General features: G+C 45.9%; 1 protein-coding gene across 1 annotated transcript; it reads right to left on the reverse strand.

The window, feature by feature from the left end:
• Position 1: 1 nt before the first annotated feature.
• RNF10 (ring finger protein 10) lies at positions 2–23,753 on the reverse strand. Its single transcript, XM_036754473.1, has 17 exons — positions 23,341–23,753; positions 13,079–13,275; positions 11,770–11,969; positions 11,034–11,124; positions 9,898–10,082; positions 9,678–9,814; positions 9,009–9,169; positions 6,661–6,795; positions 6,062–6,344; positions 5,779–5,912; positions 5,439–5,556; positions 5,111–5,212; positions 4,307–4,456; positions 3,237–3,337; positions 991–1,048; positions 724–882; positions 2–298 (listed from the first exon to the last, which is right to left on the reverse strand). Exons 1-17 carry the CDS (start codon positions 23,501–23,503, stop codon positions 222–224), a joined length of 2,451 nt encoding a protein of 816 aa, XP_036610368.1. The 5' UTR covers positions 23,504–23,753; the 3' UTR covers positions 2–221.

Genomic DNA, 23,753 nt, shown 5'->3' on the forward strand with positions numbered 1-23,753 from the left:
GTTCATTTATGTGAGTGTCAATACTTTATTCTGGTGTAAATATTGGAAGCTGGAAAATACACTGTATTTAAATTAGTTCCTTTGGTTTCCCCCTTGATCTGTGGAAACCCCCCTCCCCCCAACAGAGCTAATCTGTGCAAACTCAAGTCCTTAAAAACTATAGCAGCAAAACAAAGCAAAGGAAAAAGAAAACAGCAGATGGAGAGGACTCAGGCGGAGCATCACTTGGTGTGGACCACCGAGGTGCTGAACAGCAGCTTCTTCTTCTGTTTCTTCCTTTTCTTTCCTCCCTTCTCTTCTGTCAAAGGAAATGCAAAGACAGGACTTAGCTATGATTCAGGAACCAGAGCCAGGGAGGCTGCAGCCACTATGTGGCTCTAGGTAAGACAGTGAAATGATGGGGATCCAGAGACTCAAAGTGGGGGGAAGGCCCACGGGGCTCATTGTCTGCTAGGAAAACATAGGCCCAGAAATGGCCAAAGTCCTTCCCCCTGATGATGTCATGGAGGCAAGCAACCAGACACAGTGACTCAAGTAGGGGAGAGATTAAGAAAGGGGCTTCAAGGCAGCAGAAATATGAGCTGATAATATTAGAGCCTTGGAGAGAGAAATTTAGTGTGTGGTCATTTTTGACAACCCTATGGGGCCATGATCGATTTTCATAGATAATGCTCCCAGTGTTGAAGCACAAGGCACTGAGCAGGCCGGCTCCTCTGCCCTTACCAGAGAGGAGGTCCGAGGAGGCCGGGGTGTCCAGTTTCAGGAAGGCTGCTTCAATCGCTTGGCTGAAGGAATTCTGGAAGCTGGGCACAGGTACACGGTCTGAGTTGTCACTTTCCCCATCACTGTCCACAGGGGCAGGAGGAGCTAGAGTGTTCTCATCTAGAAAATGCCAGAACACTCTCAGGGCAAGGATCCTGAGCCACCTAGAACCATGAGACACTCCCCTTACACAACTAGGGGTCCACCCATCAAATAGCCCCTTCTCACCTTTTTTGGAGGCAGTTTTGGGCCACATATCTGCCTTTGCTTTTCCAACCCTCAGCATCTGCCAAAGAAAGCCTGTTGTTAGCTGTTTGGCCTAGCATGTTCCAGTTTCTGATCCAGCCCCACACTCTTACCTTGACCCTGGGCTAATGAAGGGACATATTTACTACTGAGCCTAGACCAGATCAGTACTCAACAGAACAGCCTAAAGCCAGCCTAGAGACCTAGAAGAATTTCTTCACAAATGATTAAAAAGAACATAAGGCATTCACAAAGGGCTTGAGAGGTCCACAACGAACGCAGGTGAGTTGTTCTTGCTATCGGTTCCTGACACGTCTTCTCCCAAAGGCCCTCCATTCAACACCTTCCTACCCACCGTAAAATCCCTGCTGGTCTAAGAATTCAGATGTGATGAGCAGCAGCCATTTCTGCACTGCAGTTCCAAGTTGAGGCACTGAGGTGGTAAAGTGGACAGAGCACTGGGCCTGGAGTCAGGAAGACCAGAGCTCAAACTGAACCTCAGACATACGCTGGCTGTGGGACCTTAGGCAAGTCACACCTGATCCGTCAGCCTCAGTTTCCTCAAATGTAAAATGGAGATATTAACACCTATCTTTCCAGGTTGTTTTGAGGATCAAATGAGATTAATCACTGTAAAGTGCTTTGCACAGTGCCTGGCACACAATAGGTGCTTAATAAGTGCCTCTTCAATTCTAGCTGCCTTATGGTAGGGTATTCTCTTCAGCCTGCCGATTCTTCTCAAACACACTGGAATTTCACCACCCTCAAACTGTTCACTCCCCTTTATCCCAAGTCATAACTTTCCCCTTTTTTTGTCCACTGGCTTTCCTAAGACTAAGACTCAGCCTTTACATTTCTCCCAAGAGCATCTGAAATCAAAAGCTCTACCCCAACGCCCACCTCCAGTCAGAAAGAACAGTGGAATGATGCAGCAGGCCCACTCCTCCAATCAGAGCCTCTCCAAGCCATCTATCTGCTTTTTCCCAAGACTGTCAGAAGCAGGCTGATGTTTGGAAGCTATTACATACTAAAAAGCAAGCTGGTTTTTGCTTCTTGTAAGAATAATTGAGAGCTTAGTGACAGGAACAAAGAATAATTCTCAGGTCATATTTCCTGCTTCTAACAGATGCTCTTAACTTTCCAGTAATGTATCGCTTTGCTTTTTGATCCAGGCAGATGTTCTTCCCCATTTAATGGGAATTTTGTTCAAGTACACATGCCACCTGGATTTTTAACATGTGGTCCTTAAAAGACCTCAAGGCTAATCTGATTTCAAAAGGAGGAGTATCAGAAAAGCTAAGGCAGCTGCCAGACTTTTAGGCACCTGTCTTCTAGCTCCAACATCTAGGAGTTAAACATCACAAGCCCCTTCCGATTACCCCCAACCCCATTTCATCATATTCCAACATCAACTTCAATCCACTCCTTACTGCCAGTTTAACTCTTCTTTTGTGAAGGCCAATAGCAGCTGCTCCAAGACTCCAAACCAGTTGACCCAGTAAACTAGTGGCCAAGGAGAAATAAATTCTGTCTCTCAAAAAACTTAAGCCACAAAACACTCTTCACTAGCTACCTGAACATATTATTAAATTATTAATTTATTATTTTAATTTAATTATTAATTTAATTATTGATTATTAAATTATCCTGTGAAACTGACTTGGCTGGAGTCACACTGGTCTATTTCTGAATATTCTGCCAGGTAAAAGAAGAGGACTTGGCTGCCAAGGGTTTTCCTGAAAACAGCCTTTATTTTTCTCCCTCTCCTTGCCAAAGTGAAGAGGATGGGATTGCATAAAACAATCTCCCCATGGACTGAACGTCCTAAAATTAAAGGGAGCCCAGACGTACATTTTATACCCACAACTCAATAGCCTTCAAAGCTCATCCATACCCTTCTCTTCCACAAGGCCCCTGCTGGCTCTTCCCCACACAAGCTAGAACCAACTCACACCTGTCCAATAATGGTCGTCAGAGTAAATGCTATTATGTTAACTTGGATGGCTACCATTTTCAAGAAGGGGAATGCAGAGGGGAAGTTCTAGAAATCATCTGCCATATAGCCAGGTCTCAGTGACACACGTACAGAGAAGCCCAGGGAGTCAGGCATCAGGGTGTGGGACTTAAGATAGCAGATGATCTCATTCACCAGGTCCCTTTTGGTTAGATGGCATGGATTGTAGAAAGGTCAAGGACAGAATGAACAGCTGCAACAGCTAAAGGTTTACCTGGGCAAAGGAAGGAAAGGGAGATTCTTCTTCCAGGCTCCCAACACAGAATGAAGGGTTGCCCTGACCATCAGTGGGTGACAAAGAAGCCAACATAGAGTCTGCAAAGGAAGAACCACAGATCTAATCATAACAGTACCTTAGTGAAAACTGTTGTCATCCTCAGAAAAGGAAGAAAATGAGAGCGTGAGCTAAATAACCCACACAGAAGACAATGACCCAATTACATTACCAAACATTAATCCACTTTGCCTTTTCGCCTTCCTCATAAAGTTAAAAAGCTTGATCTATCACACACACAAGGAGCTCAACATGCTGTTCACAGAGGAACTGAATTCTGAAACAGATTCCTTCATGTGAATAAATTCCCCTCCTTTCCACCTGAAATGCTGGCTGGCCCCAAGCTCCAGTCCATGCTCTAGAGCATAGTTTGATGCCCAAATCCCCACTTGGTTATGTTTGCCCAGAGTAAAAACTCAGTGTAGCTGGAAGCTGAGCTGGGCATATCAAGCCTCACCATGGCTCCTCAGGGTGGTACCCTGTACCTACCAGGCCTACATGGAGTCATCTAATACAACCCACACCTGAGCAAGAAATCCACTGCACAATATTATTAGTCATTAGCCATCGAGACTCCATTTGACCATCATCTCCCAATGAAGTTCCTTTGTTTCATAATCATTCTAATAGTGAAGAAGCTTTGTCTTATGTCAACCTGAAATGTCTCCCTGTGATGTCATGGCTCTAAGGATGCAACGGTGAGAACCAGCTGGGAAAACAAATTGCTCCTCTCCCTCAACAGCTCTGCATTCACTCCCAGCTAGGACTGGTCAGAACTGACACTCTGGAAACTAATGCCTGAGCCAGTCACCTTGGCCTACTTTAAAGGTGGTGTTCTTGACCTTCAGAAAATCTATCATGAAACAACAAAACTATTCCCTAAATTGAGCTAGCTGACATGTTCTGCTAGAAGAGGCTAATCATTTCAGCTGTAGTGTTTAGTACTGGGCTCCAAGTCTGATAACTTCTGTAACTTGTGACCAACTTGGGGACAATGACAGCATACTCACCTGCATGGGACCCTGGGCTTCTGCTCAGAGGAGACTGTGAGAAGGAACCATGGTCCTCAGTGCTGGCAAGAACCAAAGCAGGATCAGGGCAGCAGGCATTGAAGGCAGGAAACTGCTGGAGATTCTCTAGAGCGATGTGGACTTCAGGATCTATGAAGGAAGAGCAGGACAATTCGGTCTCAGCCAGGAAATCTCGAACTCTCCCCCAGAGCCCCAAATGGTAACAAGATCATAGTGTCACAGCCCCCAAAGCCAAAATTATGCCAAGAGCACCAAGAAATGAACTTTCCAGCCTGACTACTACATCAGTTTTCCTGACTAGTGTCCCTCTGGCATCAGAAGCCTTTCTGCTGATTGTTCTGACAGTTTCTCTTCTAACACCTGGAGCCTGGGGCAAGACCAGTAGTGTGTGAAGGACCTACATCATCATGCCCTCCCCAAATAGCATCAGGGATGACTGAAAAAACACCAGGATCCATGTCAGAGAACCTGGGTTTGAATCCCAGGCAACTGACTTCACCCTCTCTGGGTCTTCCTCATTTGTAAAATGAAAGAGTTGGACTTGCTCTTCTCTAAGCGCACTCCTCACTCATCTGGTCTCTAGGCCTGCGGAGCTACAGTCAGAAGAACCACAACGTTGACCCCTAAATTCACGACCATGGGGAGGCCACAGCCCTTCTCTGAGGGTGTTTCTTCACTTGCAAAATGAAGATGCACTATGGGCCGTGGGGAGCCTATTCAATGATACATGTGAAGCGAGCCCAGGGCAGATGGGCCACTGCCATTCAGGGCCTTCTAACTTACACTTGCCCTGCTTCTTGTTTTCTTCCATCTCAATGCGGCGCTCTCTGCGCCTCTCCTCCCGAGCCTTTTTCTGCCGTAGCCGCCGCCTCTTCTCAATGTCATCTATGGGGCAGAGTTAAGAAACCACTTGGGCCAAGTGCTTAACACTGCAGGCAGAGCCAGTGTCTGGTCCCACACCTCTCCCCGCTCCCAAGCAGCAATGTCCATAGATGGGTCACACTGAGGTAAGCTCCCCCAACCTGACTCACTCAGGCTGGAGCAGCTCTCACTCACTGGGGTTCTGGCTGTAGAAGTAAGAAAGTGGAGCCCCCCAGGGAGAGATGCTCACCTGAAAACATTTCCAGGGTTTCCTTGGAAACAACAGGTGGCTGCAGAGCCAGCTCACAGATGCTGAATTCACAGGTGAGAGGCAGATGGCAGAGGTAACGATGCCGTTGTCGAACATCCTACGGAGCAAAGGGAGCCAAAGTTTAACAAAGATCCAACGTACTGCAGACAACGTCCGAGAGGAAGAGAACATGCCGTCCAGCACATCCTGGGCCCTGAGTGCCAAGGGAGCAGCATGCCTGCTGCCCTGTGCTCAGGACACTGGCAGGGCCCAGCAGTGCACTGAACCTCTATTTTATAGAAGCATGAGCAGCATCCACACACACCACACCTGCCCTCACCTCTGACATTGAGTAGCCAGCAATCTCCACCACCGTGGCCGTGATCTTCTCAGGGCTCTGCTCCAGGCTCCCATACTCCCGCACAAGGCAGCGCACATTCACAGGATGCAGAAACATGTACTGTCCATCCTCCGCTGTGAGCAAGAGTCACCATCACCCTTCAGCAGCCTTCCTCCCTCTCAAGTCTTGAAGCCCTCCCAAAGGCTCAGAATAGGAAGAGACCCCTTTGGGAATCTGATCAAAGCATGTTCAGGGATGCCCAGCTCTCCTTAGTGCCACTAACCTTGATAGAAGTAGTAACAAGGAGAGCTGCCCAAGGATCTGGTACCAGGTGTGGCCTTGGGCTCCTGCTGGCTGATTTTGCTGCAAGTGGTCCCTTCTATACCATTTCCATCCAGTACCTCTGAGGCATACACCTCTGTTACCACCCCAGGCTCCAGCTCAGCCACTGCCACCGCCGCCGCCTCTTCCACCAGGTGGGGAGAGGGAAGAGGAGGAGAAGAAGATCTTCTAGGGCAAGGGTCCACAATTTCTTCATCAAAAGCAGACAGATATTCCAGAATACACTGTTGAAACAAAAGCTAATCAAAAGCAAATCCACTTCCTGCTAAGAAGACACATCAGCACCATCCCATGGAAAAGGCGCAGGCCTGGGAGCAGGCCATCTGGATTCTAGGGCTCACTCTGCCTTCTTTCTGGTAAATCACTTAGCTGGCTTCGAGAGGGTTCTGTTTCCCAAGACTAAAAGCAGGAATCTGACCACCTACTCCTCTCTATGTCAGAGATGTGAAAAATGAATGAGCACAAGGTTAAGGGTATAGGGAGCCCCAGTCACCAAGACAACATGCAAAGCTGCTAATTAGCATCAAGGAGCACACCCACCTGGGGGCTGGGCTGGAGCAATGGCTCTTTGTCCAGAGGTGCTGCTATCAGGACCAGCTCTTCTACTGCTGTTACAATATCAGTGACCCGACCACTTCTGGCTTCATCCAATCCTGATAAAGCTTCCTCTCGAGCCTAATGCCAGAGAGAAATGTGGGGTTCATCTCATCTTGTTGAACAACAAAATCCTTTTTGCAGAGAAAGGAACCCTAATATCCTCTCCCAAGAGCCACACAAGGGCAGCATGTAGTCTAGCCAAGCAGACTGCTTATGTTGTACAAACTGGAGAATCCCAGCTCAGGACCCCACACCACAGAAAAGGGAACACAACCTCAATGTTCTCTGGGAGCCAGAGAAGCCCTTCCTTGGTGGGTGGGGCAGGCTGCTTCACTGGCCTGGCCCCTGCCTTTTTCTCTGACTAAACAATGTTTGGAATCCTGCCAGCTCAGGCCTCTCAACATCTCTGCCCAAAGCTGTCACTATCAGTGAATGAGGGTAATCAATAGAGGGCACTCCCCACTAGTGTTTACAGCCCAAAAGGCCAAGGGAAGCATTCTGCATGCTTCCACATCATACACAGTCCTCTGGACAGAGGACTCGACTGCAATATGATAAAACAAGTTTTTGCGATGAAAATCAAAGATGTGGACAGTAGCAGAAATTAAAAGACACAGATTAAGTATGCAATTTTAACTGGAGAACCAGACCCCTAAGAAACAGAGAACACCTGGGCAAAGTTCCCTCAATGCTCTCAGTGTCCAGCAGGGGTCACCAGAGGGGAACCAAGCATCCTAAAAAGAGGCACTCCCAACTTCCTTGTTTGTATCCTCTTCCCAGGCCCCGTGGCTTGAGATCCAGAGTTATCTTCCTCTCTTCCTTCTCCCCTGGCCTTTGAAGCAACAAGTCCTAACTACGCCACCTCTGAAATGCCTCACCTGTCACATCTGTCCTACCTAGTTTAATCCTCCTGCTACCAACCTGTTTCAGACCCTCAGTATCTCTCACCAGAACTAGAAGCAAGGAAACCAATTAGCACAGGTGTTCTTTCCTCTAACTTAGCCTAGCTATTCATATGGCCTTTGCTCAAAAGCCTCCAAGCACTTAAATGTCCTGAACAAAGCATCAAAAATGTGGATGTGCTGGTCCTAACTACCCTTCCAACCTCATCTCCTACTATACCTCCCTCACACCTTTGTATTCTGGGTTTCCTGGGGCCCAGTCTTTCCCCTCTGTGCCTCTTCTGCTGTCCCTACCCTCTGAGTAACATGTTGATCCCTAGTTGGTAATGTCACAAGATGTCCTCACCTCTACACCTCAGTCCACAAACAACACACCCAGCCCTCAAGGCTTGGCTCAAAGGCTCCTCTTAGCTTTAACAAGGAAGAACTAAAGGAATTGAAAACAAGATGCCTTTCTGTGACTTACAAGTCTGTCTAGAAATCCTCTGACCTAGTTTTTCTCTCTTCCTAAAAAAGGACTGTAAATTATATTACATACAAGATATGTCTGAAGTCTGTATGTACAATTCTGGTTTCACATCCACCCGTCCAAATTTCCTTGCATGATTCTTTTTCTTTTTAATGGCATTCTTCTCCAATCATGAGACACATGGACCATTTCCGACGTTCTGCTATTACATTTAGAACAGCTCTTACATATAGATCCATTCATGATTGTGTAATCATGTCTCAGGGATGGCATTGAGTCAGGTCATAACAGTTCTGTGACACTGTCATATGGCTGGCCAGGACACCTGTATCTATCTATCTATGGTCCCACCAACAACACACTGGAGGGCCTCAACTTTGCTTCTAATTATACTATCTACTACTCCAGGGTCAACTCCATGACAGCAGAGACCGCATTTTATTTATCTTTTCCCCTCTCATAGAACCTGGTTGTGCTTCAAACAAAGCAGGCATCAGTAAACACATCAAGGAATAAGCTTCTTAGGGGTTTAATTGCAATAAATCCTACAACAATGGAACATTAAGGATTCAGGATCATATTCTAATCAAGCCACAGCACAAAAATCATACTGGCCCCAAGCAGCAGCTAGGTGGCACAGTGAGTAGAGCACCAGCCCTGGAGTCAGGAGACCTGAGTTCAAATATGGCCTCAGACACTTGACACACTAGCTGTGTGACTCTGGGCAAGTCACTTAACCCCAATTGCCCTGCCTTCCCCCCTCCAAAAAAAAAAAAAAACAGCCACAAAAAAATTCATACTGGTCCCCAAAGACACACAGGAAAGCCCTGGATTTGCCAATGTGTGTGATTTTCAACAATAACTCCCTCTCTGCAGCTTGTCTCTCCAATGCAGACTGTGCTCCTTCTCAGTCTCCTCACCTTGAGCTCCTGGAGGGCGGCCTCGACAAAGCATGCCTCAGGAGAGTGCATCTCCTCTGCCAGCTGCTGCTCCAGGGCGGCCTTCTCTTCTAGGATCACTCTCTGTAGCACCTGCTCCTTGGAGGCCAGCAGAAGTTTAGAGTATTGGCTGTGCTGGTCATCTGTCCAAGGGGAAAAAAACCCAGAACCCCAACTTGGGTGAACCTACTAATGCCAAAAACGTATGACCAAAACAACTGGCTAACACTATCAAGGTTGCAATCATCGTGTATAAAATTTAATCAGGCTTGATAGCTGAGAGTTCACCTCATTTTACTGGTCTTGTAAATACCAACAAGAAACCCTACATCTAGCAGCACAAATGGGACTAGACCATATTGGGGCTGCCTACCACAGTGGTATCAAACTCAAACAGAGGATCTCTATGGCTGCATATTGACTTAGAAAACTACAAATTAACATTATCTACATTGTATCGTATTTTTATTTATTTTGTTAAACATTTCCCAGTGATATTTGAATTTGGTTCTGATTGCACCTGGGAGTATGAGGACAAGTTGCAGGCCCCAGGGTTGACATCTCTGATCTACCAACTCAGAAGTCAAAGATCACAGCTTTGGAGGCTCTGGAGAGGCTGTGCCAGGGCATTATTAATTAAGGGTAACTCACCTCCAAGGTGAATAGGCTGATCTACATTCATCCACTTGGATTTGGGTAAAGCCACTAACACACCCTTCTCCCTTCTCATGAGCTGCATTGTGATGGTATCGCCAACGATGTATTGGCGCGACTCTGTAGCAACAACACTGGAATTTGGGAAGAGAACTGTCAAGTGGAGATACCGTGCACCTGAAGCACTATGGACTGGCCAACTGACTCTGAGCCTCACCTCTTGAGATCCTTCTTGTGAACAGAGCTGTAGCAGATGGGACATTTACTCCAGGTCTTGTCACTCAACGAAAGGTAGTGCAGTATGCAGGCCCAGCAGAAAATATGCCCACAGCGTGTGATCTTGGCTGCAGTTGGTGGGTAAAGGCATATAGGGCAGGACGGCACCTCATGACTACAGATGCGCTAGAGGCACAGGAATGAGAAGGGTCAGAGCACAACCAACCTAACCTGCCCCTCCCTGGCCATCCCAGACACTCCTCAAAAAATCTTTGCATGCTCATACCTGCAGAAACAATTTATGCATCACATTTACAAGCAAATCTGTTACACCTCAGGATGGCTCTCTGCGAGCTCCTGGGGCAAAATGCCCTGGCAGATGACATTAAGTTAAAGTGTGTTCTATGCCCAGCAGAATTCTAGTTCAAATCGGTGAGAAGCAGCTTGGGTTTGCCTTTCAATGCACTGACTTTCATACCAACAAGGACCCACGCTCTTTCCAAGGTAAGGAGAGGAAGAAGGTGATTCCTTAGAGGGCTCCTCTCTCATTAGAGAAGATCAATCTACAAGATAAATCAGGCCCACTGGCATGATTTGGCAAGAGACTGTTCAAAGGCTTTCCAGGACTTTCAGCATTCATAATGAATACTGTAAACAGCTATGACTCTATGACTTTGTTTCCCTTCTCTTGATGAGGAAATACAGCTGTGTGGCTCATTCATCTGCTGGCTCTGTCCCTGGAGACTAGGTTTGGGGTATTTTTACTTTAATTGGTTCCAAGCCTGCTGCAAATGAAATCATGTTCCATGCAATGACATTCTGAGTCTAGAAGTCAACTTGCCCCCTCCCCCAAGTTCAATTGACTATTGCTTTCTGACATGGTTGGACCTTTTACTGGAGCTAGAGGCTACAATCGAGGCTGCTCTAATCCAACTATCCCTAGAGCCACTGCTGATTCACCAGCCACATAAGGAATTCCTTATCCATGGAAAATGGGCTTAGAACTTCATAATTAGGTTTCTCCACTGGAGGACACAGAAGTCTCAACAGAAACTTGATCTGACAGAGGAAGGAAGGGAGGGATCCCTTGAATTTTTTCACCCACCCACTGTCAACAAGCTTAGCTATGCTACTGACCACTTGTTCCACAAAGTCCCAGTTGACCAAGGTGTCAGGGTCAGCAAAATGCACTGTGTAGTCTTGGTCTTCAGACACAACAAACTGGCAGCTGGAAGAGGAATTGGGGGAGGAAAAGAACAGCCTATCAGTAAATCTGGCAAACAACAATCATGCTGTCCAATTTCAAGTCAAAAGTAGTCCCATACACTTGTACAAAGAACTCTACAATCAGGCACCGCATAGAATTCTCTACTTTGACAGGTTACAAAAAGCTCAGTGGACATGAGTTTAATAAGAACCTCTGAACTCAATTTCCACCATAGCAAACGCCAGTCCAGCCCCTCCCCCAAGCCTCTCTAGAACTAAAAATAGCCCAGAATGCTGCTTTGTCAAGGGCTAAGCAGCCAGTTTTGTCCCCGGAGGCTGGACTTGGGAAGCAGTGAAGTAAATCAAATGGCTACCTGACCTAAAATCAAATTTAAGCCCCACACATCTTTAGAGCAATATGCATCTTTCATCACAATTCTAGGGAAGGAGATTTGAGTAAGAAGGTAATTTTATGCTATCCATGATATCAAGGTACCTCCACCCAGCAGGCCGGCCCTTACTGTACCAATCAGGGCCTTGATCCCACACCATTCCTTCCATCCACCCAGAATACACGCACAGGTCACTCTCATCAACAGCTTAGAGAGCACGACTGCACAATGTCAGTGGGGGAATATACATTTCTGCCCGTTTCTCTTCTACTCACTTGGCCTGTAAGAAGAGCTCCTTGTTAAAAGGTTTTTGTCCCCATTTGTTCCTCTTCCCCCAGTTGCCGTGTCCATTGCCTTCAAAGTGACCTGCCTGGCCACGGGGTTCAAAAGTGAAATTCAGTAAGTGGTTTAGATTTATCTTCTTAGGACCAGAGAATTGGGCAGGGCTGAACTCTGCCCGCTGAGCCTCTGCTACCTTGAGAAAAAATGGCAGTATTTTAGATGAAGATGACCTCAACACTGATTTCACTACAGATACCAGTACAACACCCACTACTCATTAAATTCTACTCTGACCATGTGAAAACGTAAAGCCGTAGCTCACATTTTAAAACAGGCAAAAACAAAGCATTTGCCCACTTTAAAGAATGTCTAAATCAGGCCATGTAAAATAGCCCCAAAAGCTGGAGAAGGAAATCTGCATCATGCAGACTGTTTTGACTAAACCAGTCTGCCCTCCTGCAGGGCAATAAATTACCTAAGAACAGAAAACAGCAGGAACCTCTGGTGTTGTACAAAGGGGTTGTTATCTTATTTTCTCCTTTAAACAAAAGCCTGCAGCAAGATGCCTACCTCTTCACCCTTGTTAGTGACTTGCTCCCTAGGCCAGTCTCAACTGACACTGCCCCTTGAAACTGAGCTCCCTAGGAGACCAACCTGCTGTGGCTCACTCCCACAGGCTTAAGGATCCTGCCAGAAAGACTCTCTCAGACACATTTCTACTCATTTTTAATTGAAACTGACAGAATTAGAACTTGTGGGCTGACTAACTCCCAGGCTAGAAATAAATCTTATCAGCATCAAATTAAAAACCAATTTAACAGGTGGTACAAACACAAAATCATCTGAAAGAAATCCTGTGTCTCACACACACTATAAAAGCACATGGCCCAGCCTTCATGTTTTCCATTCTCCCAGCACTCCCATCATGAAAGATATTGTCATGTCACCAAAGTGTGGCTTAGAGCCAGCCAGGACATATCTTAAATGTCAATCTACAACTAAGAAATCCCAAAGAGGACATTACCCTTCCTACTTCAAGAAGAGTATCTACACAACGCTAAAGTTACCCAAATCATCCAAAACACCTCAAAACCCAGCGATTATGGTGTTGTGATTTGCAGCCATCCTGAAAACATGTTCCTGCCTTCAAAGGCATGTTCACCACCTTCTGAGGAAGAAGGAGCAAGAGTTTCAAGAAGGGCAGAACTTTCCCACAAGCACTCAAGGTGGTACTTCAGTGATCTTCACAACTGGCGGCTGCCATGCTTCTTGTAGTCCAGGGAACCTTCACAGAAGTCTTACCTCATCTCGTCTTCCACCATTGGAAGAAGAGCTAAAGAGTTTGCTGCTGCCGCCGCCCCTTGGAGGGGGCATCTTGTTAAAAGTTTTGCTTTTCTGTGAGTTGGAGCGACGGGACTGGTTGTTAAAGTTTTCATTTTTGGGATAGGAAGTTTCACGTTTACGGTTATAACGTTTGGATCCACTCGCATTCTTCCCATCTAAAAAGCAAAAAGACACAAGTTAAAGTTTTATGAAAAGTCTCGGCTTCTGAATCGCCAAAAGGCAACCCACAACCCTCCCCGAATCCCGATGACTGGATCTGGGCCAGGCCATTAACCTTCATTAATAGATTATAAAAACCAAGGCAAGACCAGCTGCATTAATTACAAATCTGTGTTGGTTCTACTGCTTTCTTCTGAAACCATGATGAACACAACTATATATATGGTGCTACAACTTTCCCATGATCCTATTCCAATTTCGGCATTATGGTCTATGGATCCTCAGTGTTTCTGATGACTGGGGCTCTTATGGAACAGTTTCAAGAGCTGATGATTCTCATAATTGTACTTCCTGTACAGAATTTATAGTCATTGCTCTTGGATATATTCATGCAACAAGTGCAGGATCCAGTGAAAGTTCACTATTCCTGAACTCTAAGACATGATGAATATGAGAAATTAAAAAAAAAACCAGGAAGATTTATAGTAACTGGTGCAAATTAAGAGCAACATGCACAATGGCTACAGAAATGTGAAACAAGAAATCATTCAACTGCAATAAAACCCAAGTGAAATACATAATTAACAATGTTTTTTCCCAAATTGTTCCAGTTGAAGCATTCAAACACACAGGTACGGGAAGATGAAAACTAAATTCAGTCAAGGGAATAGAATACATATTTTACCTAGAAAATTTCGGTGTTGAGCTAACATACTTTATTTAAACCATTATGTCTATCTTCAGCCTAGCCTCTCACACACATCCATAAAACAGGCAGAGAGACAAGGAAACCTAAGAAAGCTTCCTAGTTTAGACCCCGGAAATCAATATTACTGAATAGCATTACTGGATTAAGTAGAAAAGTCAAGATGAACAAAACTTTAGGAAACCTAATATATGCCTATGATTTTTCACTCTAAACAGACACTTAACAGGACCTTCCAACCACCTGTCCCAAGCCTGACACTTGAAATATTGCCAAGTTCAAAATTAGCCAACAGGTGAGAAGCTCCCCAAGCAGCCCTCAGCAACAAAGGGGAGCAGGGACTACTCTGATACTTCAGTTATATATCATCGCTGATTTGGAACAAAAGCAAAATCACAATAGGAAGAGGCCTGGATTCAGAGCACCTTGGCTTAACGGGCTCTGCTATTTACTACCTGTGGGACTTGGGCAAGTGACAACCTCACTGGGCCTCAGTTTCCTCATCTGTAGGATGAGGAATTCAACAAGACGATCTCCAAGGGCCTTCTCCAATTCTGAATCCTATAAGCCTTCTAGAACATTCTTTTCCTAATTTACCTGTTCACTCCACTTGTGTCTACCTTAATCCTAGAAAGGATGTGGCTAAGTGAAGCAAAATCGTGCATGTTTTCAAAATACCTTAAGAAAAGTGAGAAGCAGTTTGGCTTAGAAGTCAAAGGGCTGGCTTCCAAACTAGAAGACAGGTTCAACTCCCATCTATGACATACACTGGGCAAGTAAGACCTCAAACCTCTCAGGGCTCTAAACATCTCTCTAAAACTCCTTACCTGGAGGTTTCCTACAGAAATGAAATCACAGGTCCACTTGGTAACCCATAAATGTAAACAGAAATTCTGGCAATTCCACCCTGCAGCAGCTGAGTAAGTCATAGTAATGAGAGTGTATGTAGCAATGCACCAAAGTTCCAAGAAGAATGAAAATTTCTCTGTAGTAAAAATTTACCTAAACCAAGTTGCTATCACCAGTTATTCAACACTTCATGAAAGGAGAAATGTAGTATCTACAGCAATTGGGGGGGAGGTGCCTTAATTGCCAAATGAATGGAATCAAAGCTCTGTAGGGCTCTCTCCCCAAACTATACAGATCAAACCAACATTAGCCTTATAAAATAGAAAAAGGCAATTTTTAGAAGTCAGGATGGCTTAGTTGACTTTTAAACCTGAATGTCAAACAGAAGGCAGACTGAGGCTTCCGAGGATAAGCAAAGGTCCCTCACATTTCAGCTGCAGTGGTGGTTACCAGGCCCCGTGCTTGCTCAGGTTCTTCGGGTGGGATCCATCATCCACAAACCTGTTCCTCATCTCACCCCCTTGTGGCATTTAAGAGCTAGAACTACTGTTACCATTTGGGCAAAATGACAGCAGTCAGCAGTTTTGACTGGATGGTCACAAAAAAGAGGATCCAGCCTGGGTTCCCTCATGTTCACATTCCCAATAATTCTGATCAAAAGCAGTGTCTACAACTTTCAAACTCTTGATTGAAGTTTAAAACTGAGTCTTGTTACTTATTTATATCTGCTACCAAGAAGGCTGTCATAAATGTCCTACATGCTGGAAAGGATCCAGTTTTCCATGGTGAGTTTGATTTTAATCATGGAAATCCCCCTGGATCCATGAAAATTAGTTAATCCCTCAAAAAGCTGAAAATTCTGAAGTAGATATTTCTAACTATTTCCCAGGGAATTCACCTTGAGAAAAGAGGAAAAAATGGGCGAGAGGCCAATGAAAAGAGCAGTTGGCCATATTTTTACTTCTAGAGATGAGCACAAACATTTCAGCATTTCTTAGGGCACTAGCAAGTTATGTGTATGTTAGGAGTCACTATGAAGTAAGAGGACCTAAAGTAACTAGTCTCTGATTTGCATAGACTTGTCCACTCAGGCCAGTCTTGAAGATTTCCCCCACCTATTACAACACCAAAAAGGAACAATTTCATAATGCTTACAGAATTGCTCTGACAGAAAGCAAGCCCAGGAAGTACTTAGTTCTGAAACACCAGAGATGACTGCAACTGACCACGTTACAAATACATAATTTTATCACAGCTACATCCTCCACTCCGACCTCTGCTTGCATTACACTACAGCTAGCAAGTCAAAACAGCAGAACTGAGGGTCTGTGTATGTTATCTCTAACACTGCACACCCGGCAGCAGAATGATGGAGGGTACAGCCCGGCCTGGGGCCCAGAGATAAAAACTCACAGCACTATATTTGCAAGGAGGCTGTTTGTGGAAAACTGGCTAGGATAACTGGGGGCAGATTTTTCTCAGCCAGACAGTGGCTCAGCCAATAGGGATTCATTTTCAGACTGCTTACGTGAAGAGTTAAGCAAGAAGGAAGGATTTAGTCCTAACCAACGCTCCCAAACACATTAGACAAGATTAGATGGCCCAAATGCAGAGCTCACGGTCTGTGGTGGTCAACAAGGCAGGGCACTGACCCTTCTCCACAGCAATGATAAGGCCTCTGTCCTCAGTCTCTCATTCCCCACCTCCAAATTAAGGGCTCCATATCATTTGCAACAAGAGTCCCAACAAATTATTTGGCAACATGTCCATATATAACTCTACTTGTGAAAGCAGGGACAGGTGGCACCACTTAGGTCGGAGCAACAGCTACAAGTTATTGCTGCTGATTCATAGGAGGATCATGGTCAAGTTCCTTGCCCACAATACCTGGCAGAGTAGATGGGTGGCAAACACTTCCACTGGGCAGCACAGGAGTTTGCTCCAAGGCTAGCTAACAGAATTTATTTAGAACTTCGATGGGATGACCATAAATACTAAATGGAATACATAGAGCCAAGGTTTGGGATTGGAGGCTGTGGGGGCAGGTGACAGACACCCTGAAGAGCTCCCTAGTTTGAGGAGAGGGCAGAAGGAGGCCATGGAAGCTCCTCAGACCTCAGTGAAAAATTCAAGTTTCTTCCTCAAGCAGCACCTGTTCAGTTTCCACACGGTGTGCCTCGAGCCTGAGAGACACAAATATCCTCAAAGAAACTTGGTTTCAAGTCATTCCACTTTCCAAGGCCATCATCATCATCTAAACTTCCTGTATAATTCTGAGGATTCTCAAAGGCAAGTAAATTTGCACTAGCACCCTGCCTTCTGGTGTACAGTAAATGAACAGGAAGAACAGAGAGCCACGTTATTAATCTGAAAGAATTGCCTCAATACCTGAACTTCTGCTAACCTCGACAGTGACTGGGCCCACCCTCCGGAGGATGGGGTAAGAGTCTGATTTCTGGAGCAACAACCAGCTTTGCCTCATGCTCCCTATGAAGCAAAGTTTCCTTCTTTCTATCCATTTGTCTTCATTTTTCCCCTTTCCTTCTCTCTCCTACTTTTCTGGGCAATGCTCATGGAATATTTCACTATTAAAAATTCCTAAAATAGTGTCACTTAATTCTTTACCAAAGAAGTTACAACATCTATTATTATTACGGGAAAGAAGCTATGATCTGTAAAATGCCAAGTGCTATATAAATGTCAGCTACCCAAATAGAACAAGGTAAGGGAACTTATCTGGAAAAAACCACTGTGCTATAACCACAGAAAAGAATGGGCCGTTCCAATTTTAAAGGCCAAGGAAATTTAGGGGTCCATGTATTCCAATGAAGGGTGAACACAGGCAGACTGATAATGTCAGACATTTACAAAGCTCTTTTTGAAGGACTGCAAAGTGTTTCACGTTTATTACTTATTTGAGTCTCAACGTCTCTATTCTACAGAGGAACATGGGCCTCAAAGACAGCAAGTGACCGGTCCAGGGTCACATGGCTAATCCAGTCTCAGGAACTCTGGAGCTCCTGAAACCAAGGTCAGTGCTATCTCCCAGGCCACATTACTTCACCCCAAAACGAGAGCAGGGATGAAGGCAATCGAGCTTGTGGGTTAGAACGAAGACAATGTGCCCATTTTCAATCTACCCAAGGTACACATTTTAAACCAGAGGCAGCTTTGGTGAGATTTTTGGTAAGATACAGGGAAAGGAAAGGATGGAAAGCTATGAATCCTCCAGAGATAACAAGTGTGCTCCTCACAGTCGCACACCCCTGCCCAGCTCCTGATTCTTGATTTCCTTGAGTATGTGTGGAAGCTTGGGGTGGATGGAAACTTCCAAAGGGCTCAAAATCTGTTTATGAAATCACTCTGAACTACATTCCCATTCTTTCATTCAGGGGAAAGGCTATCAATATGACATGCTGTCAATGCTATTCTTAGGTTTTATGTTACCTTCAACCAACAGGTGAATCACAGAATTCAATACAACCCTAAACATTTGCCAATACTTAAAACACACACAGTGAACTTCATGCTTTAACCCTGATAGGTTTACTGGAGTCATGTTTGGTAGGAACTATCTCTGCAAGCACCCATAGGGAAGTCTCTTTTTTTTCCCTGAGCATCTAAGTAGCAATAGATAGAAGGCACTGGTAAACTCAGGAGGATCTGTGTGAGGTTTCTTTGTTTTTAAACAAATTATTTTAACAAAAACTTCTATTAAGAGATTGTCATCTGTGTTTACACAGGACTTTGGAAAATCAAGGCCTCTGGTTATAAAATGCTCAATACATTCCATAACTTTTCATTTCCACACCAAAAAATTTAATAGATAATATCTTGGAAAAAGATACGTATTGAATTTAAAGGACCTGATAGAATCCATGTTAGGTAATCAAAATGAATCCACATTATTTATCCAGCACATAACTCGCCAACAAGTTAATACAAATGTTTGCTTGCATGAGGCTATAACCCAAGTCTCTACCATCTTGGAGACAAAAGTAAAACTCAGTTCATATACCCAACAAGTTCCAGAGCAGCAGAGCACGCAGGTAATATAGCCCTCAATAAAATAGCATTTTTAACGGTGTTACTGACTTTCATATACTTTCTCCCTAGGGGACACATTTAAGGATTTTGTTAACAGCTGGATCAGAAATACAGAAACTTCAAAAATGGAGACTCAGAAAAAGTGGCTGAAAATCTGGAGGCCTGAAATGGGAGAGCCACAGGTCAGAGACAGCTCTGACCTGAGAAAGAGTAAAAAGGAAAAGCTTCCTTCCCTGCTCCTTCCATCAAGAAGATGAGGGTCCTGATGGCACCTTTAATGTTTTCCAATCATTTGCCCAGGCCATACCATCACTCCAGTGCTGGCCAAACAGGCGATCCATGCTTGACTTCAAAGTGGATCTGTGATTAAATCATGCACGCACAAAATCCCAGACCCAGGCCCGCCGTTCACTGCACTCATCAGTCACAGCTCAGGAAAGGACACTCACATGCCTCAGACGCTTCTGTCTTTTTCTAAATTGGCTGAGTCTGCTCACAAATGTTCTGAAATAGCACAACTGGATCTGCTGTCACTACCAAGATGTCACTAGGAAATGTCATATGGAATAAACATTGAGCACTTTACAAATGCACATCAAGTGCCTTGTGAACCTGAAAGCACTGGATGAATGGTGGCTATGACCATTGTGACCAGGTACAAGGGAGGTTACATTCATGGCCCTCGGTTAGAATGTGTTTGTTTCTGAACCCACACTAAGGAAGCATCTCATTTGGAGACCACTGCTGTGTAAAGGGGTGCTGCCTGACACTCCCTTGCCCCATTTTGTGTTCTTTAAAGAGGTAATATTAAAATTGCCTAAAACCAAACAATGATGCCTTTAGTCTAAGCTTCTGAGGTTCTCTGGCACCTTACCAACGTAAAATCAGTTCTGGCATCTTTATCCTCTCTCTCAGGCTCTGCAATAAATCTCAACTTTTGTAGACATGCCTTTCTTCCGGTACCAACCTATGTTCTAATACTGATTTGTTTAAATTTGGCTTAGCCTACTGCAAAGTCAATCAAAATGAAAGTGAAGGGGGTGAGGAAGCAAGTACTGGGTGGTGGAAAGGGCACGGTTCTGTCATAAATGTGGGCACAGAGGGGAACATGTGCTTCATCCAGATCTAGTAAAGGGAGGGAAGGACAAGGCCTCTGCCAGCTAGCCTCAGACCAAGGTTAGCCTCAATGGGACCCAGCAGCAGACCTTGGTTCTAATCTGGGCTCTGCTACTTGCTCCCCATGTTGTTAATAAAGGTCTTCCTTAAGTTAAAATCTGAGTTCTCTCCCAGCTCCAGCGCTCTGATGTACCTTTGCCCTCAGTTTCACCATCTGAGAAATAAAGATAATAACCCTTTGCTCACCTACCTCATTGGGTTGTGGGAAGTAAATTGCTTTCTTCAAGAGCTATATAGATATAAGCTATCACGATGACACTAACAACTTTAACTGGAATTAGAAAACACTGGAAAAGGGCCTGCCACTAAGAGAAGATGTGAGGACCCCAAGAATATTACAACTGGAAGGAACAAAAGACTATCTGTCCCACCCACCCCCCATTTTACTAAGGCCAAAGGTGGGGAAGTGACCTGCCCAAAGTAACCCAGACCATAAGATCATAGATTTAGAGTTGGAAAGACAGTTAGATAACATGAACCCTAAGGCACCATATAAATGCCAGCTAATCCAACAACCTCCACATCTATGACAGGATCATAGATTTAGAGCTACAAGGGGCCTCCACTGTGCTGTTCTGACATGTCTGACTCTTTGTGACTTCATTTGGGGTTTTCACAGCAGATACTGGAGCAGTTTGCCATTTCCTTCTCCAGCTCATTTGACAGATGAGAAAACCGAAGCAAACAGGGTAAAAGTGACTTGCCCAGAGTCATACAGCTAATAAATTCATACTCAGGTCTTCCTGACTCCAGGACCAGCACTCTATTCGCTGTGCTACTTAGCTGGCTCTAGATGGAAAGATGGCCTTCAGAGGCCATCTAACCCAATGTCTCCACCTCCGCCCCACCACCAATTTGAATCAAGAAACAGCAGAGAGAAGTGACTTGTCCAAGGTCACAGGCAGACAGTGGCAAAGGCAAGACTGGAAGGTAGGGTGCCACAAGACCCTGGGGATTATCTAAGCCAACCCCACTTTTGGGGCAGGGGGAGGTGGAGACTTGTCAAAGCTACACGGGTAGCAAACAGCAGAGCTCCTTTCAGACCTAAATATTCCAATAGCCAATAAAGAAATAAGTTAAGTGTGTGAACAGAATTTTAGACAACTTAGCTAGGACTGATCACTAGCACTAAATGAATGGGAAACAGAAGGAGTAAACATTTCTCAGCTTTGCATGTTACCTTTCCAATACTGACCATGTGCTAGGGAAGAAAAAATGAAAGAAGTGAATTATAATCAACAATCAATTTAAAGAAAAAACTCAAACTTCAAAGGAAGCTACACAACGCCATAAAGACAATAAATTTCAGTAAACAGCTGAAGCAGGATTGCAAGTGGAGGCCTCCTCAGACTTCCTACCTTAGAAGTGAATCACCAGGTCTGAAGGCAGCCCCACCCCACCCCCACACACACTCACTCACTCCCAGGTCACTGCTTTGAAAGGCAAAGGGCCCTTAAGAGAGAATCTAGTTTAAACAAGGAAAATGAGACCCAAAGAAGTCCAATGACCAGCCCCAGGTCACATGGAGGCTGAGTGGCAAGGCCAGGATCAGAGCCCAGGATCTCCAAGTGCTACTCCCGCTCTCCTGACTTGAGAGATGCACCATCTGGTCAGCCCCACCCCGAGGCCTTACACGATGCCCAGGCCAGCCCATCCCACCTGCATGGAGAATAAGACCTTAGAAATCACCTCATTCAACTTGGGAGGAAAATGGGGCCTCCAAGTTCAAGAGTGAAGGGTGAAGAGCTGGGTCCACATCCCCCCACTTTTGGAGCCAGACCTCTCTCCTTAAAGAGGATCATCACCCCACCCAGGAAAGAAACACATACCTTTAAAAGTGGGAGTGATACTCAGTTTCCATCTAGTCTAATCCCACCCACCCAAGACAGGTAACATGACTACTCAAACAGCTGGAAACTGGCCAGGACAGGCTTCCAGCTGGGCCCTCAGCCTCCAGACCCACGGCAAGCTGCTGCCTCAGACCCTGCCCAGACAGCTGAGACAACCTTGTCTAATCCATTCATTTTACAGAGAAGGAAACAGACCTGGGACAAGGAAGAGCGGTTGGTCCAAAACCAAACAGCTGTGAGCTGTGTCTGGCCCAGACATGGAGCTCTAGACATCAGACTCAAATCCAGCCTTCTTTGTCTAGGATCACCCTGCCCTTTCACCTCAGAGGGCAGCTGTTGTCCTGCCCCATGCTCCCCCAAGTCACAGGCTCACAGACCTTAAAGCCAGAAGGAGACTAGTCCCAGCTTCTCAGTTTTATAAAAAAGGAGAGTAAACCCTGGCCTTGGGAAGAGAAGTTCACACAATTTCTGCTACAAATAACAGCAATATTACCAATGGCTTAAAATGCAGCAAGGTGTAGTGGACAGAACTTAGGTTAAAGTCCACCTTCAAACATAAAGGGATTGCTAAATCTAGTGGACAACAAGGGGGGGGGGTATAGAGATAAGTCTCCAAACTTACAAACAGCAGAAAAGCCAGAAAATTTGCATAAGCAAAGAAAGCTACTCACAGGAATCTAAAGTACGGTAACACCTCCTTTATAGGGTGCTTCTTCACCAGGACCCCAGAGGAAGGTACTACTGTTGTGGGGGTTCAGTTCCGTCCTACTCTCTGTGGCCCTATCTGGGGTTTTCTTAGCAAAGCTTCTGGAGTGCTTCGCCATTCCCTTCTCCAGTGGATTAAGACAAAAAGGTCAAGTGACTTGCCCAGGGTCACACAGCTAATAAATTCGTCCTCAGGTCTTCCTGACTCCAGGCCCAAAGCTCTATCCACTTTGCACGTAGCTGTCTAGTCCCATTTTACAGATAAAAAAACCAAGACTGAGAGCGGTTACTGATCAGTCAGGGGTCAGGCGGCTGTGAAATGTTAAGGAGGGATCTGAAGCCGAATTTGCTTGAATTTAGCCTGGATTAGAACCCAAATCCTCAGGCTTCAGATCTGATCTAGAATTCTTTCCAAGCTAGTCAGTGACTATGGGTGGCTAACCTCACAAGAACAGGAAAAAGGAGAAATAGCGAGGCTGATGGACTTGTTCAGGGTCACACAGCTAGTGTCTCGGGCAGCATTCGAACCCCTGTCTTCCTGACCGCAAATCCACCACCCAGCCACCCCTAAGAGAATCATGGAGCCCCAATGCCTCCTTGTACGGGGGAGGAACTGAGTAGACCTAGCGAGGCCCAAAAGGGGCCGAGGCCAGCCTGGACATGGAAGTGCTGCAGAATCCTAGCCGGCCTCCCCCCTGGGAGAGATCTCGCCCGCTCCCCTCACTTACCGCTCTTGGGTTTAGACTCGCCGGCAGGCCCCGCCGAGGCTGCGCGGGGCGGCTGCTGTCCTTTGCTGCCGCAGCCCCCAGAGGCTGAGGAGGAGCTGGGGGGCCCGCTGTTCTTGTCCATGTCGGGGGCGGCGCTGCTGCTGCTGGGCGAGCTGTGCGGCATCAACGGGGGCCTCGAGGGCGACGAGGGCGGCGGCGGTGGGGGCGGCGAGGGCGGGGGCGGCGGCGGCTTCGGTCGGAGCGGAGCGGGCGCGGCGGGGAGCCAGGCTCATGGCGTTGGGGGCCGGCGGCGGACGGCGGGGGCGGCGGCAGCGGTTCTCGGCCTTCATGGCGACATTGTCCTTGCTTCCTTCCTCGGCTGCTCAATCGGGGCGGGCGCGGGGCACGGAGGGCTCCCGGGCGCGGGGCGGCTC

Source organism: Trichosurus vulpecula, chromosome 1 (genome assembly GCF_011100635.1).
Source record: "Trichosurus vulpecula isolate mTriVul1 chromosome 1, mTriVul1.pri, whole genome shotgun sequence".
Classification (NCBI taxonomy): Eukaryota; Metazoa; Chordata; class Mammalia; order Diprotodontia; family Phalangeridae; genus Trichosurus; species Trichosurus vulpecula.

Bases quoted from the DNA above. Each gene is read 5' to 3' on its own strand.
- RNF10 (XM_036754473.1), bottom strand. From the start codon at position 23,503: ATGCCGCACAGCTCGCCCAGCAGCAGCAGCGCCGCCCCCGACATGGAC. The intron at 6,796-9,008 runs GTGAGGAGACTG...CTCTGGCATTAG, and splicing joins CCGCCCTCCAGGAGCTCAAG to GCTCGAGAGGAAGCTTTATC. The intron at 3,338-4,306 runs GTGAGTATGCTG...CTTCCTTTGCAG, and splicing joins AAGCCCAGGGTCCCATGCAG to ACTCTATGTTGGCTTCTTTG.